Source organism: Hordeum vulgare, chromosome 2H, assembly GCF_904849725.1.
Source record: "Hordeum vulgare subsp. vulgare chromosome 2H, MorexV3_pseudomolecules_assembly, whole genome shotgun sequence".
Classification (NCBI taxonomy): Eukaryota; Viridiplantae; Streptophyta; class Magnoliopsida; order Poales; family Poaceae; genus Hordeum; species Hordeum vulgare.
Window position 1 is genome coordinate 43,718,920 of NC_058519.1, and position 17,662 is coordinate 43,736,581.

The 17,662-nt window shown below is 49.3% G+C and overlaps 1 protein-coding gene across 1 annotated transcript; it reads right to left on the reverse strand.

Annotated features, from left to right (window-relative positions):
- Positions 1-1,239: 1,239 nt before the first annotated feature.
- Positions 1,240-2,660, reverse strand: LOC123425313 (MEIOTIC F-BOX protein MOF-like). Its single transcript, XM_045108993.1, has one exon. The coding sequence runs from the start codon at positions 2,658-2,660 to the stop codon at positions 1,608-1,610; it is 1,053 nt and encodes a 350-aa protein (XP_044964928.1). The 3' UTR covers positions 1,240-1,607.
- Positions 2,661-17,662: the final 15,002 nt, after the last annotated feature.

The following is a 17,662-nucleotide window of genomic DNA, read 5'->3' on the forward strand; positions in this document are numbered from 1 at the left end:
TTAAGAATAATTATCATACACAAACATAAATTAAAAATTAAACAAAATACCAAACATTTTTTGAAAATACCGAACATATTCTTTAAATAACGAACATTTGTTTTTAGAAAACAACATTTTTAAAAGATTCTGAACATTTTTCAAGTTATAAATGTTTCTGAAAAACGACAACTATTGAAATTTAGAACATATTTATAGAAAAACAAAACATTTTTTGAATTTGAAGAACATCTTTTGAAAATCCAGTACATTTTTTGAATTTATGAACAATGTTAACTTTGTTTTTGTATTTTCAAAAAATGTTCTTCAAAAATAAAAAAATGTTTTGCTTTAAAAAAATAATCTCGATTTTTAAAAATGTCCTGGAAATTTGAAAAACTGTTCTGGATCTTCAAAAAATTTGAAAGCGCGAACATAATTATTCTAAAAATTATTTGATGGTAATCAAAACGAACGCACGTGCAAGCTTACTAGTAGGTTTAAGTAGTACAGGATACTTGTGTGTGATCTTGTTCTTTCTTTTTTACAAAATTGTTATTTTTAATAGACAGATGTAGAGATTGTGGTTTCAATAGGCCTAAATTGTATGAACGTGGTGTGTGACACGCTTTTCATGTCAAGCCATTTCCAATTTCCTATTTTCATGTTTTAAAGTGGAATCTCTCTCCTTTGGTTCAGTCATGTATGTTGTCATGTTTTTAAGTGAAAACTCTCCTTTGGTGTCTTACTCTGAGAATATTCCAACAATATGAGCCTTACATCATCGTACACAAAATCAGACTATCACAGTCGGCGTTCAACAGCAAAAACAAATGTAGAAAATAATTCAACAGCGAGTTCAGAACAAAAATACAGTTATTTTGGGACACAGGAAGTAATTCCGTACAGCTTAATCAAGGATAAAGCATCTCACAAGCAACTGAAATGAAAAGGGTACAAACCAAACCTAGCTAATTCCTTCCTCCGAATTTGGTAACTTGGATCTTGGTAGTTGCCGGCAGTTTACCTAACATCATGGACGTCAAGGACTCGTCTCTTTGCTCCGGGTCTGTGCCATCCCTGTCACCCTCGATGATTCCCACTGATTTCAGGTTAGGGGTGAGGGATACGGTAGGCAGCTCCAGCATTGAACTGTTTGGGAACTCATGGCACTGTAAGCCAGAAGAACAATTATTAATTAGTAGGAGGTAACTAAAACTTGTGAGAAAAGCAGGATAAATTAAGCGGGTGTACCTGACAGTTGTTCAGAGTGAGCTTCTCTAGGGCAGGAGCATTATGCAGGAAACGCCAGAGCGTCTGAGCATGGTCGCCCATCTCGCAATCCTCTAGGACCAAGGTCCTCATGCTGCTAAACACCGGTAACCCGTGGTGCTCCTCGTCGAGCATCGCCTGCAACATTGGACGCGGGAACTTGTCCGTGGCCAGAGGCGGCAAATCTGTCTGGAATTGATAGAATAGTCCAAGTGGTGGAATAAAAGGTACATGTGGGTTCAGCAACCCCGGCTGGTCCGGAAGAAATTGAGCTCCAAGAGGAAGAGGTTGATGTTGCTGCTCGACTACCGTCTGCATCGCATTGCATGGTTAATGAATGTAATCTAGACTTTTTGTTATGAAGTGTAGTAAAACAGAGATTGATTATACAGATTTAGCAAGAGCGTGCGAGAGCAGTATAGATCCGTCACCATGTCGCGGAAGCCATGCAGCTTCAGGGCGCAGACGTGGGACAGAGAGTCGATGAACTTGCACAGAGCCCTAAGCAGATCCCCACGAGGCTCAGGCGTCCCCACGAGGCGGACGGACGCTTGGACGAGGCAAGGCGCCTCCTGGACGACGACGGCGAAGGAGACGAGGTGCTGGAAGTTAACGGCGAGGTGCAGCGACGCGAGCCGAGGGGCGGCGATGGTGAAGGTCAGGCTCCCGCTGTGCAGGGTGGAGGATTCGACCACGAGGCTTTTCAGCGTGCCGGACGCGATCCTCGGGAGCGCCGATAAGATGGTGCCGGTGATCCGCAGGTCCTCCAGGACGGGGAGCCCGGACGCGAGGTGCTCCGCAAAATCACGGTGGAGGATCACCTGGTCGAGGCGCAGGCTCGTGAGGCGGCGGGTGGTGGAGGCGGATAGAGGGGGCAGCTTGACGGAGCCGCACACGTCGAGCGTCGCCGGGGAGCACTGGAGGCCGCGACGCACCCACCTCGTGTGCTTGTTCGACGCCGCGAAGGTGCCGTCGTGGTACATCCACGGGAGTGCCGGGACGATCAGCCACCACGGCGGGAGGCGCAGCCGCAGGGTTTCCAGGGGCAGAGCGCCGGCGGTCCGGATACGATGGACCAGAAGGCTGTCGACGAAATCCTCGAAGTCGGGGAGCTCGTACGGCTCCTCCCCGTCGTTAGCGTGCTCGGCGGGGGTCAGCAGCCACAGGGGATCTAACCCGTGGAGACTTGGTGTCGCATGGGGGCGGAGCTCGCGGAACTCGCCGACATCGACGTCGAGGCACGGGGACGTCAGCCAGAGGTGCTGCCACCGCCGCGACAGAACGCACGTCCTAACGACCTGCCGGGCCTTGAGGCGCGACAGGATGGCATGGAGGAGGCAGTCCGGCAGGTCGCTCAGCCGGTCATCGGCGCTGCCGCCGCCACGTTTGGCCCTCCCCAAGACTTCCATGGAGATGGATCTCCGGTTTGGTGCGCGTCCCCTATTATACGGATCGATCTAAGGAAACCTAGTTCGGTCGTGGAGCGTGGAACTCTTCTAGGTTTCCCAGGATTCTTGCTTTGGATGTTTTCGAGCCTCGTGTGTGTTGAATGTATTTTAATGGAGATGGAAACCAGCGTGTGTTATTGATCCTCAGGGAGTACATTATATAGAGGTACAGAGGATGGGAGAGAAGACATACACACGCACGCAGTAGCTACAACGGAATCGGTTAGCGATCCTAAATTGTAGGCATGACTGAGAAGATGCCTTGCATGGATAAGCCATGCATGCGATAGAAGTGGTGGCCAAGTTATCTTCTAACACCCCCCCGCAGTCACAGTGGGAGGTTCACGGACGGTGAGACTGTTGCGAAATTCCAGGAATGCTGAAGACGGGAGGCCTTTGGTGAGGACGTCGGCGAACTGCATGGATGTTGGTACATGAAGAACACGAACTTCACCAACCTGAACCTTGTCGCGAACAAAATGAATGTCGATCTCGATGTGTTTGGTGCGGCGATGCTGCACAGGGTTGGCACTGAGATAAACGGCAGACACGTTGTCGCAATAAACTACGGAAGCTCTGTCGAGTGGTCGGTGTAGTTCCTGGAGTAGTTGCCGAATCCAGCATGTCTCAGCCACGACGTGGGCGACGGCGCGGTATTCTGCCTCAGCACTAGACCTGGACACGGTTAGTTGGCGTTTGGACGACCACGAAATAAGATTGTCACCGAGATAGACACAGAATCCTGTAGTGGAGCGGCGAGTGTCGGGGCAGCCAACCCAATCGGCGTCAGAATAAGCGACAAGGGAGTGTGTCGATGCTGGGGAGATGAAGGTGCCGTAATGAAGAGTGTGGTTGACATATCGAACGATCCGGCGAACGAGGTTTAGGTGGGCGGTGCGGGGAGCATGCATGAACAAACATGCCTGCTGAACAGCGTAGGTGATGTCGGGACGGGTAAGGGTGAGATATAGGAGAGCGCCGGTGAGACTACGATATTCAGAGGGTTTGTCTAAAAGATCGCCGTCGTTGATAGAAATCTTGGAGCCAGAATCGATGGGAGTCGAGATGGGGTTGCACTCAGCCATACCGGCGCGCTGGACAAGCTCAAGAGCGTACTGACGCTGAGAGTGATGCAGGCCGCCGGATGTGCGAGAGACGGCGATGCCAAGAAAGTGGCTGAGAGGGCCAAGATCCGTCATAGAGAACTCGGAGCTAAGAGTGGAGATGCTCTGTTGTACGAAGGCGGGGGAAGAGGCGGTGAGAACGATATCGTCGACATAGAGCAGGAGATAGGCGGTGGCAGAGGTGGAGTGTAAGTAAAAGAGAGAGGAGTCAGATTTGGATGCAGAAAAACCAATGGTGGAGAGGAAGGAAGCGAACCGGGTGAACCAAGCGCGGGGAGCCTGTTTTAACCCGTATAAAGATTTTTGAAGAAGGCAAACGTGAGTGGGGTGAGTGGCGTCTTCAAAGCTGTGGGGTTGCTGGCAGTAAACGGTTTCGGACAAAGTGCCGTGGAGGAAAGCGTTTTTAACGTCGAGTTGATGAATCGGCCAGTCGGACGAAACAACGAGAGAGAGGACGATGCGAATGGTGGCTGGTTTGACGACGGGGGAGAAAGTTTTGTCGTAGTATATCCCGTGTTCTTGAGAGAAACCGCGGACGACCCAACGGGCTTTGTGGCGAGCGAGCGAGCCATCGGAGTGGAACTTGTGGCGAAAGACCCATTTGCCAGAGACAACGTTGGCACCGGGAGGCTTGGGAATGAGCGTCCAAGTGTTGTTCTGTTGGAGAGCGCTGAACTCGGCGCGCATGGCGTCGGACCAGTTGCTGTCAAGCAGAGCGGCGCGAAAGTTGCGGGGAATGGGAGAGGGAGGCGTGGTGACGGAGAGATCGAAGATCTTCCTGGGGCGAAAGACGCCCGCCTGCGAGCGAGTGCGGATCGAAGAAGGAGCGGGCGACGACTTAGATGGGCAGGGGGAGCGGCGCACATGATGGTCGCTGGGTTGTGAAGAGGATGCACCGGGAGGAGGAGAGGCAGGAGCTAGCTGGGAGGGAGTGTTGGAATTATGCCCTAGAGGCAATAATAAATATAGTTATTATTATAATTCCTGTATCAAGATAATCGTTTATTATCCATGCTATAATTGTATTGAATGAAGACTTATATACATGTGTGGATACATAGACAAAACACTGTCCCTAGCAAGCCTCTAGTTGGCTAGTCAGTTGATCAAAGATAGTCAGTGTCTTCTGATTATGAACAAGGTGTTGTTGCTTGATAACTGGATCACGTCATTAGGAGAATCACGTGATGGACTAGACCCAAACTAATAGACGTAGCATGTTGATCGTGTCATTTTGTTGCTACTGTTTTCTGCGTGTCAAGTATTTGTTCCTATGACCATGAGATCATATAACTCACTGACACCGGAGGAATACTTTGTGTGTATCAAACGTCGCAACGTAACTGGGTGACTATAAAGATGCTCTACAGGTATCTCCGAAGGTGTCCGTTGAGTTAGTATGGATCGAGACTGGGATTTGTCACTCCGTGTGACGGAGAGGTATCTCGGGGCCCACTCGGTAATACAACATCACACATAAGCCTTGCAAGCAATGTGACTTAGTGTAAGTTACGGGATCTTGTATTACAGAACGAGTAAAGAGACTTGTCGGTAAACAAGATTGAAATAGGTATGCGGATACTGACGATCGATTCTCGGGCAAGTAACATACCGAAGGATAAAGGGAATGACATACGGGATTATATGAATCCTTGGCACTGAGGTTCAAACGATAAGATCTTCGTAGAATATGTAGGATCCAATATGGGCATCCAGGTCCTGCTATTGGATATTGACCGAGGAGTCTCTCGGGTCATGTCTACATAGTTCTCGAACCCGCAGGGTCTGCACACTTAAGGTTCGACGTTGTTTTATGCGTATTTGAGTTATATGGTTGGTTACCGAATGTTGTTCGGAGTCCTGGATGAGATCACGGACGTCACGAGGGTTTCTGGAATGGTCCGGAAACGAAGATTGATATATAGGATGACCTCATTTGATTACCGGAAGGTTTTCGGAGTTACCGGAATGTACCGGGAATGACAAATGGGTTCCGGGTGTTCACCGGGGGGGGGGGGGCAACCCACCCCGGGGAAGCCCATAGGCCTTGGGGTTGGCGCACCAGCCCTTAGTGGGCTGGTGGGACAGCCCAAGAAGGCGCTATGCGCCATAGGAAGAAAATCAAAGAGAAAAAAAAGAGGAGGTGGGAAAAGGGGGAAGGACTCCTCCTTCCAAACCTAGTTGGACTCGGTTTGGAAGGGGAGGGTTGCCCCCCTTGGCTCGGCCGAACTCCTTGGGGGTCCTTGGACCCCAAGGCAAGGCTCCCCCTCTTCCCCCTATATATACGGAGGTTTTAGGGCTGATTTGAGACAACTTTGCCACGGCAGCCCGACCACATATCTCCACGGTTTTACCTCTAGATCGCGTTTCTGCGGAGCTCGGGCGGAGCCCTGCTGAGATAAGATCACCACCAACCTCCGGAGCGCCGTCATGCTGCCGGAGAACTCATCTACCTCTCTGTCTCTCTTGCTGGATCAAGAAGGCCGAGATCATCCTCGAGTTGTACGTGTGCGGAACGCGGAGGTGCCGTCCGTTCGGCACTAGATCGTGGGACTGATCGCGGGACGGTTCGCGGGGCGGATCGAGGGACGTGAGGACGTTCCACTACATCAACCGCGTTCACTAACGCTTCTGCTGTGCGATCTACAAGGGTACGTAGATCGAATATCCCCTCTCGTAGATGGACATCACCATGATAGGTCTTCGTGTGCGTAGGAAATTTTTTGTTTCCCATGCGACGTTCCCCAACAGTGGTATCAGAGCTAGGTTCATGCGTAGATGTCTTCTCGAGTAGAACACAAAAGCTTTTGTGGGCGGTGATGTGCGTTTTGCTGCCCTCCTAAGTCTTTTCTTGATTCCGCGGTATTGTTGGATTGAAGCGGCTTGGACCGACATTACTCGTACGCTTACGAGAGACTGGTTTCATCGCTACGAGTAACCCCGTTGCTCAAAGATGACTGGCAAGTGTCAGTTTCTCCAACTTTAGTTGAATCGGATTTGACCGAGGAGGTCCTTGGATGAGGTTAAATAGAAACTCATATATCTCCGTTGTGGTGTTTGCGTAAGTAAGATGTGATCCTACTAGATACCCATGGTCACCACGTAAAACATGCAACAACAAAATTAGAGGACGCCTAACTTGTTTTTGCAGGGTATGCTTGTGATGTGATATGGCCAACGATGTGATGTGATATATTGGATGTATGAGATGATCATGTTGTAATAGATAATATCGACTTGCACGTCGATGGTACGGCAACCGGCTGGAGCCATAGGGTTGTCTTTAAACTAACGTTTGTGCTTGCAGATGCGTTTACTATTTTGCTAGGATGTAGCTTTAGTACTAATAGCATGAGTAGCACGACAACCCCGATGGCGACACGTTGATGGAGATCATGGTGTGGCGCCGGTGACAAGAAGATCGTACCGGTGCTTTGGTGATGGAGATCAAGGAGCACGTGATGATGGCCATATCATGTCACTTCTGAATTGCATGTGATGTTAATCCTTTTATGCACCTTATTTTGCTTAGAACGACGGTAGCATTATGAGGTGATCTCTTACTAAAATTTCAAGACGAAATTGTGTTCTCCCCGACTGTGAACCGTTGCTACAGTTCGTCGTTTCGAGACACCACGTGATGATCGGGTGTGATAGACTCAACGTTCACATACAACGGGTGCAAAACAGTTGCGCACGCGGAACACTCGGGTTAAGCTTGACGAGCCTAGCATGTGCAGACATGGCCTCGGAACACATGAGACCGAAAGGTCGATCATGAATCATATAGATGATATGATTAGCATAGGGGTGCTTACCACTGAAACTATACTCAACCCACGTGATGATCGGACTTGAGCTAGTGTAAGTGGATCATGAACCACTCAAATGACTAGAGATATGTACTTTTTGAGTGGGAGTTTAGCGAGTAATTTGATTAAGTTAAACTCTAATTATCTTGAACATAGTCTAAGTCCACTTTGAATATATTTGTGTTGTAGATCATGGCTCACGCGACAGTCACCCTGAATTTTAATACGTTCCTAGAGAAAGCTAAGTTGAAAGATGATGGAAGCAACTTTGTAGACTGGGCTCGTAATCTTAAGCTAATCTTACAAGATGGGAAGAAGGATTATGTCCTTAATGTTGCGCTAGGAGATGAACCACCCGCTACGGCTGACCAGGATGTTAAGAACGCTTGGTTAACACGTAAGGAGGACTACTCAGTAGTTCAATGTGCAGTCTTGTATGGCTTAGAATCGGGACTTCAATGTCGCTTTGAGCGTCATGGAGCATTTGGGATGTTCCAGGAGTTGAAGTTTATCTTTCATAAGAACGCCCGGATCGAGAGGTATGAGACCTCCGATAAATTCTATGCTTGCAAGATGGAGGAAAACTCGTCTGTCAGTGAACATGTGCTCAAAATGTCTGGGTACTCGAACCGTCTAGCTGAGCTAGGGATTGAACTCCCGCAAGAGGCTATCACTGACAGAATCATTCAATCACTGCCGCCAAGCTATAAAGGCTTTGTGTTGAACTACAACATGCAAGGGATGAACAAGTCACCCGGCGAGTTGTTTGCGATGCTGAAAGTCGCAGAGTCTGAACTCCGTAAAGAGCATCAAGTGTTGATGGTGAATAAGACCACTAGTTTCAAGAGAAAAGGCAAAGGCAAAAAGGGTAATTCAAAGAAGAGCGGCAAGCCTGTTGCCAATCCGACGAAGAAACCCAAAGCTGGACCTAAGCCTGAAACAGAGTGTTACTATTGAAAGGGTATGGGTCACTCGAAGCGCAATTGCCCCAAGTATCTGGCTGATAAGAAGGCGGCCAAAGAAAAATCAGGTATATTTGATATACATGTTATTGATGTGTACTTAACCGGATCTCGTAGTAGTGCCTGGGTATTCGATACCGGTTCTGTTTCTCATATTTGCAACTCGAAACCGGAAGTGTTGAATAGACGAAGGCTGGCGAAAGATGAAGTAACGATGCGCGTAGGAAATGGTTACAAGGTTGATGCAATCGCCGTCGGCACAGTTTCACTTCAGTTACCATCAGGATTAGTTATGAACTTGAATCATTGTTATTTAGTGCCTGCGTTGAGCACGAACATTATATCTGGATCTTGTTTATTGCGAGACGGTTACTCTTTTAAGTCAGAGAATAATGGTTGTTCTATTTCTATGAGTAACATCTTTTATGGTCATGCACCCAATGTGAGAGGATTGTTCATATTGAATCTTGATAGTGATACACACATTGAGATCAAAAGAGTTAGAGTTAACAATGATAGCGCCATATTTTTGTGGCACTGCCGCTTAGGTCATATTGGTGTAAAGCGCATGAAGAAACTCCATGCCGATGGACTTTTGGAGTCACTTGACTTTGATTCACTTGACACGTGCGAACCACGCCTCATGGGTAAGATGACTAAAACCCCGTTCTCCGGAACAATGGAGCGTGCAAGTGACTTGTTGGAAATCATACATACCGATGTGTGCGGTCCAATGAGCCTAGAGGCACGCGGCGGATATCGTTATTTTCTCACCTTCACTAACAATTTGAGTAGATATGGTTATGTCTACTTAATGAAGCACAAGTCTGAAACATTTGAAAAGTTCAAGCAATTTCAGAGTGAAGTTGAAAATCATCGTAACAAGAAGATCAAGTTCCTACGGTCTGATCGTGGGGGTGAATATCTGAGTTTCGAGTTTGGTGCTCACTTAAGACAATGTGGAATTGTTTCACAGTTGACACCGCCTGGAACACCACAGCGTAATGGTGTGTCCGAACATCGTAATCGTACTTTATTAGAGATGGTGCGATCTATGATGTCTCTTACCGATTTGCCGTTATCATTTTGGGGCTATGCATTTGAAACAGCTGCATTCACTTTAAATAGGGCACCATCAAAATCCGTTGAGACGACACTATACGAACTGTGGTATGGCAAAAGGCCAAAGTTGTCGTTTCTTAAAGTTTGGGGATGTGATGCTTATGTCAAAAAGCTTCAGCCTGAAAAGCTGGAACCCAAAGCGGAAAAGTGCATCTTCATAGGTTACCCAAAAGAGACAGTTGGGTACACCTTCTATCTCAAATCCGAGGGCAAAGTGTTTGTTGCTAAAAACGGAGCTTTTCTCGAGAAGGAGTTTCTCTCGAGAGAATTGAGTGGGAGGAAGATAGAACTTGATGAGGTTGTCGAACCGCTCATCCCTCTAGATGGTGGCGCAGGGCAAGGGGAAACCTGTGTCGTTGCGACGCCGGTTGAGGAGGAAGTTAATGATGATGATCATGAAACTCCGGTTCAAGTTTCTGTCGAACCACGCAGGTCGACGAGACCACGTGCTGCTCCAGAGTGGTACAATAATCTCGTCTTGTCAATCATGTTGTTAGACAACAATGAACCTGCAAATTATGAAGAAGCAATGGTGGGCCCAGATTCCATCAAATGGCTAGAAGCCATGAAGTCCGAGATAGGATCCATGTATGAGAACAAAGTGTGGACTTTGGAAGTACTACCTGAGGGCCGCAAGGCTATTCAGAACAAATGGATCTTTAAGAGGAAGACGGACGATGACGGCAATGTGACCGTTTATAAAGCTCGACTTGTGGCAAAGGGTTTTTCACAAGTTCAAGGAGTTGACTACGATGAGACATTCTCACCCGTAGCGATGCTTAAGTCCGTCAGAATCATGTTAGCAATAGCTGCATTTTTCGATTATGAAATCTGGCACATGGATGTCAAAACGGCGTTCCTTAACGGTTTCCTTAAGGAAGAGTTGTATATGATGCAACCCGAAGGTTTTATCGATCCTAAGAATGCTAACAAGGTGTGCAAGCTCCAACGATCCATTTATGGATTGGTGCAAGCATCTCGGAGTTGGAACAAACGCTTTGATGAGGTGATCAAAGCATTTGGGTTTATACAAGTGGTTGGAGAATCTTGTATTTACAAGAAAGTGAGTGGGAGCTTTGTGGCGTTTCTAATATTATATGTGGATGACATATTGCTGATTGGAAACAACATAGAGTTTTTGGAGAGCATAAAGGATTACTTGAATAAAAGTTTCTCTATGAAGGACCTAGGAGAAGCTGCTTACATTCTAGGCATTAAGATCTACAGGGATAGATCAAAACGCCTGATAGGACTTTCACAAAGCACATACCTTGATAAATTTTTGAAGAGGTTCAAAATGGAACAGTCCAAGAAAGGGTTCTTGCCAGTTTTACAAGGTACGAGATTGAGTAAGACTCAGTGCCCAGCAACTAATGAGGATAGAGAGCATATGAGCATCGTCCCCTATGCTTCAGCCATAGGTTCTATCATGTATGCAATGTTGTGCACTAGACCGGACGTTAGCCTGGCCATAAGTATGGCAGGTAGGTTCCAGAGTAATCCAGGAGTGGATCACTGGACGGCGGTCAAGAATATCCTGAAGTACCTGAAAAGGACTAAGGAGATGTTTCTCGTGTATGGAGGTGACGAAGAGCTCGCCGTAAAAGGTTACGTCGATGCAAGCTTTGACACAGATCCGGACGACTCTAAGTCGCAGACCGGATACGTATTTATTCTTAATGGGGGTGCAGGTAAGCTGGTGCAGTTCCAGGCAGAGCGTCTGGATGAAGCAGTTCATGATGGATCTTGGAGTGGTGCCAAGCGCACTGAATCCAATAACCTTGTTCTGTGACAACACGGGTGCCATTGCCCTAGCAAAGGAACCACGGATTCACAAGAAGTCCAGACACATCAAACGATGCTTCAACCTCATATGCGACTACGTCGAAGGGGAGGACGTAAATATATGCAAAGTGCACACGGATCTGAATGTAGCAAACCCGCTGACTAAACCTCTTCCACGGGCAAAGCATGATCAACACCAGAACTGTATGGGTGTTAGATTTATTACAATATAATTCGCATGATGATGTGAGGGCTAGATTATTGACTCTAGTGCAAGTGGGAGACTGTTGGAATTATGACCTAGAGGCAATAATAAATATAGTTATTATTATAATTCCTGTATCAAGATAATCGTTTATTATCCATGCTATAATTTTATTGAATGAAGACTTATATACATGTGTGGATACATAGACAAAACACTGTCCCTAGCAAGCCTCTAGTTGGCTTGTTAGTTGATCAAAGATAGTAAGTGTCTTCTGATTATGAACAAGGTGTTGTTGCTTGATAACTGGATCACGTCATTAGGAGAATCACGTGATGGACTAGACCCAAACTAATAGACGTAGCATGTTGATCGTGTCATTTTGTTGCTACTGTTTTCTGCGTGTCAAGTATTTGTTCCTATGACCATGAGATCATATAAATCACTGACACCGGAGGAATACTTTGTGTGTATCAAACGTCGCAACGTAACTGGGTGACTATAAAGATGGTCTATAGGTATCTCCGAAGATGTTCGTTGAGTTAGTATGGATCGAGACTGGGATTTGTCACTCCGTGTGACGGAGAGGTATCTCGGGGCCCACTCGGTAATACAACATCACACATAAGCCTTGCAAGCAATGTGACTTAGTGTAAGTTGCAGGATCTTGTATTACGGAACGAGTAAAGAGACTTGCCGGTAAACGAGATTGAAATAGGTATGCGGATATTGACGATCGAATCTCGGGCAAGTAACATACCGAAGGACAAAGGGAATGACATACGGGATTATATGAATCCTTGGCACTGAGGTTCAAACGATAAGATCTTCGTAGAATATGTAGGATCCAATATGGGCATCCAGGTCCCGCTATTGGATATTGACCGAGGAGTCTCTCGGGTCATGTCTACATAGTTCTCGAACCCGCAGGGTCTGCACACTTAAGGTTCGACGTTGTTTTATGCGTATTTGAGTTATATGGTTGGTTACCGAATGTTGTTCGGAGTCCCGGATGAGATCACGGACGTCACGAGGGTTTCCGAAATGGTCCGGAAACGAAGATTGATATATAGGATGACCTCATTTGATTACCGGAAGGTTTTCGGGGTTACCGGGAATGTACCGGGAATGACGAATGGGTTCCGGGTGTTCACCGGGGGGGGGGCAACCCACCCCGGGGAAGCCCATAGGCCTTGGGGGTGGCGCACCAGCCCTTAGTGGGCTTGTGGGACAGCCCAAGAAGTCCCTATGCGCCATAGGAAGAAAATCAAAGAGAAAAAAAAGAGGAGGTGGGAAAAGGGGGAAGGACTCCTCCTTCCAAACCTAGTTGGACTCGGTTTGGAAGGGGAGGGTTGCCCCCCTTGGCTCGGCCGAACTCCTTGGGGGTCCTTGGACCCCAAGTCAAGGGTCCCCCTCTTCCCCCTATATATACGGAGGTTTTAGGGCTAATTTGAGACAACTTTGCCACGACAGCCCGACCACATATCTCCATGGTTTTACTTCTAGATCGTGTTTCTGCGGAGCTCGGGCGGAGCCCTACTGAGATAAGATCACCACCAACCTCTGGAGCGTCGTCATGCTGCCGGAGAACTCATCTACCTCTCTGTCTCTCTTGCTGGATCAAGAAGGCCGAGATCATCCTCGAGCTGTACGTGTGCTGAACGCGGAGGTGCCGTCCGTTCGGCACTAGATCGTGGGACTGATCGCGGGACGGTTCGCGGGGCGGATCGAGGGACGTGAGGACGTTCCACTACATCAACCGCGTTCACTAACGCTTCTGCTGTGCGATCTACAAGGGTACGTAGATCGAATATCCCCTCTTGTAGATGGACATCACCATGATAGGTCTTCGTGTGCGTAGGAAATTTTTTGTTTCCCATGCGACGTTCCCCAACAGGGAGGTGGTGATGCGGGGCCAGGCTCGTGGGATGGTGCGGGCGGGAGATGGGTTGCATGGGCGCGGGAACCGGAGGCATGCAGGGGAAGGCGGGACCGGTTGGGTGGGATGGGGAATGGGGCGACGTGGCGTGTACCGGGTGGGCTGCATGGGTGTGGGAACCGGGGCCATGCAGGGGAGGGGGTGCACCGTACATGGGGGAGGTAGGCGCGGGTGGTGCTGGTTGGGCTGCATGGGTGCTGGGACCGGGGCCATGCAGTGGAGGTGGTGCACCGGACGTGGGTGGAGCAGGCGCGGGTGGAGGAGAGGCAGGGTCAAGCGTGGGGGAAATGACGCCTGGGAGAAGGGAGTTAGCGTGGTGGTGAGGAAAGGTGTAGGAGGAGGGCTCGGGAGTGTAGGAAGCGGAGAAAGGAAAGACGTGCTCGTCGAAGGTGACATGGCGAGAGGTGTAGACGCGGTTGGATTGCGGGTCGAGGCAGCGATAACCTTTGTGTTCAGTGGCATAGCCGATGAAAACGAGGCAATGGAGCAAGGAGCGAGCTTGTGGGTGGTTTGGGCGATGATGTTGGGGAATCAAAGGCAACCGTAGACGCGAAGATGGTCGTAACGTGGAGGGACATGAAATAATGCTTCATGCGGTGTGGGGAAAGATAAGGGTTTGGTGGGGCGAATGTTGAGAAGGTGAGTGGCGGTGGTGAGGGCTTCGGCCCAATATGGTGGAGGCATAGAAGCTTGAATGAGGAGGGTGCGAATGACGTCGTTGGTTGTGCGAAGGGCACGCTCCGCTTTGCCATTTTGAGGAGAGGTGTAAGGACAGGAAAAACGAAGGGTAGTCCCAAAGGGAGCGAGATATGTACGGTTGGCGATGTTGTCGAACTCTTTGCCGTTGTCGCATTGGATGGTGCCAATGGAGCGGTGGAAATGGATTCGGATAAAGGCGTGAAAGTGGGAGAGAGTGGGGTGAACGTCGGATTTAAAACGCATAGGAAAGCTCCACATGAAATGGGTAAAATCATCAACGATAATCAAATAATACTTGCAACCGGAAATACTGGGTACAGGGGCAGTCCATAGATCACAGTGTACAAGTTCAAATGCAGCGGAAGTGGTACTAGTTGATGAGTTGAAAGGGAGGCGCGTGTGCTTTCCTAGTTGACAAGCATGACACAAACCGTCGAGTGTATTACAAGGAAATGATTTATTGAAACTAGAGGAGGCACCAGGATGGTCGAGGCAGCGGTGCCATATATTGGAGGCGGCGGTGAGGAGCGCGACGGTCGGGTCGGTGGAGCTCGACGGGAAGAGCGGGTAGAGATCGTCGATGCTGTTACATCGCAGAAGAAGAGCTCCCGTGCAAAGATCCTTCACAGAGACACCAAATGGATCAAAAGCCATAGAGACAAGGTTATCAATGGTGAAGCGACGAACGGAGAGTAAATTCTTGATGATGTGGGGTGCAACAAGGACACGTTGTAAGTATAGAGGGCGGGAGAGGGAGGGGATGGAGGTGTAACCAAGATGGGTGACAGGGAGGTGGTCGCCATTACCAACGATAACCGGGGAATGATTGTCAACAGGTGCAGAGTGAGAGAGATTACCTGGCGTGGCCGAGAAGTGAGCAGAGGCGCCGGAGTCGGCGTACTAGCCGCCGGACGAGGCGAGGGACATGTTCTGCAGGGCACCGATCAGGGCGGACTGCTCAAAGCTGGGTGCTGCCTGGGGATGGAAAGCTGGTGGAGGCGGAGCAGCTTGTGGAGGCGCAGGTGGCGTGCCGGTCGGCAGGGGCGAGAAGCCCAGTGGTGCGGCATAAGTCGGATGGGGGTGGAGCGGGGCGTACATGGTGTACGCCTGTGGTGGGGGAGGGCGAGAGCCAAGGATCCTGGGGGCGCCAGCGAGACGAGGAGGAGTGATCTGCTGCGGCCAGGCTTGAACGACGCCGGTCCAGGGACAAACGCCGTTGGGAGGAGTCCAGCCGGAGCCTGAGCCGGAGCCGCCATGGTTGCTGAAGCGCTTCCGCTTCGGTTTGCCCTGGTTCGGCGACGGGGAGCCTGGGCCGCCGGAGCCGCCGGTGTTGGGGTTGGAGGAGGCGCCAGATGGGCCATAAGAGCCCTGACCGCCGTGGCTGCCGGTGGACGCGGGGCGATGGGCCGCGAGAAGGGCGGTGTTGGTGGCGAGGCGATCGGAGGACTGCTCCATCGTCTCGTCCTGGACGAGCATGTTCTGCGCTTCGGCGAAGGAGATCGTGGCCGACTCCCGCTGGATGATCTTGGCGTTCATCTTGTGACGGGCGTGGAGGCCGCGGATGAGGGCGACAATCAGCGCGTCGTCCGTCTGGGGAAGCGCGACGTCGGCGAGCGCGTCGCCGATGGCCTTGATGCGCCCGCAGTAGGAGGCGACGGGCTGTGTGCCTTGGACCTGGTGCAGGAGTTCGGTGGTGAGTTGCATCTGGCGAGCGCGCCGGTTGCCGGTGAAGATGGCGGCGAGAGCGACCCACACGTCACGGGCGGAGGAGTTGCCCTTGACCATGGCCTTGAGCTCGTCGGAGATGGTGGCCAGGATCCAGGACTTGATGTCGAGATCGAGGAGACGCCAAGTGGTGTCGTCGGGCGGGGCGGTGGCGGCGGGAGCCAGCTGGTCGAGGAGGCCGAACTTGGCGACCTGCAGCTCCATGTCGTCGTGCCACGTGGAGTAGGGGCCGGTGTGGAGATCCAGCTTGTAGTCGATGACGGCGCGGATGTCGAAGAGGCCGAGAGCGTAGGGGTTGGGGCCGGAGGAGGATAGGCCGGCGAGCTCAGAGGAGGAAGAGGAGGAGGAGGAGGAGAGGGATGCGGCGGTGGCCGCATTGGCGGCGGCGATGGTGGGAGGCATGGAGGCCAGAGGACCTAAACTGATACCATGTTGAATGTATTTTGTATGCATGAATGGAGATGGGAACCAGCGTGTGTTATTGATCCTCAGGGAGTACATTATATAGAGGTACAGAGGATGGGAGAGAAGACATACACACGCACGCAGTAGCTACAACGGAATCGGTTAGCGATCCTAAATTGTAGGCATGACTGAGAAGATGCCTTGCATGGATAAGCCATGCATGCGATAGAAGTGGCGGCCAAGTTATCTTCTAACAGTGTGGTATCTGGATTCTCTAACCTTTGCTAACCTTGTGTCAAAAAATAACTTTGCAAACCTACACTACTAGAATCTGGTTTTAGTCACGGTTGGAAATATCGGCGGATTGTTTATGATCCGATATACGGGTGCACGATAAGATCACGTCGTATTGTCGCCATTTATCATCAACAATGCTAGACGTACGGACATCAATAAATCATTTAACGTTCACGGAAAAATGCTTTTGTAGGATGACGTGGGTGGCGACGAGCAGACCCCGTAAAACGGACCCGTATAAAAGGATATTCAGACGCTGCCCACGCCGGTCCACAAATTAGTTATTTCTCCTTCAATTTCGAGCATGAAAAGAAATTTATTTGCTTCTTTATTTCTTCAAAGGCATTAGATACATTATAATTCATCAAATATTTGTTAAAATAGCAAGAACAAAGAAAACAAGAATCACAATTAGCCATTTTAGAAGATAACTGCTCCCACTAGTTGGACCAACATCTTCTTCATGCATACGTTGTTGATGTGCGGATTCTTGATCTTACATTCTTCATTCTTCTAGACATTGCTTCCCCTCTAATTTATTTTCTAATTGCACATTCAACCGCATCATTAGGCTCAATTATACTAAGGAGTGCACGAACATCTATTAAGTTTCTTTCTATCAATAAATGGATGTATTCTTCTTCCCAATACCAAAATGAGCATCCACCTTCCTACAGACATGAACACCTCAATAAGCTACCGCAATTTAACCAAATAAGTTGACAAAGTCGAACGGAAAGAAGAACACACCCTGTCGTTATTGCATTTAAAGAATACCCATCTGAGGTGTTGCCGCGTGCTAGATGTGAGCCACGACACTACCTCTGTGCAGTCGTTGCACTCTATGAGTGGAATCGCCAAGCCGACGAGCCGCTGCGCGAGCACTGA

Excerpts from the sequence above, each read along its gene's own strand:
- LOC123425313 (XM_045108993.1), bottom strand. The coding sequence starts at position 2,660 with ATGGAAGTCTTGGGGAGGGCCAAACGTGGCGGCGGCAGCGCCGATGAC.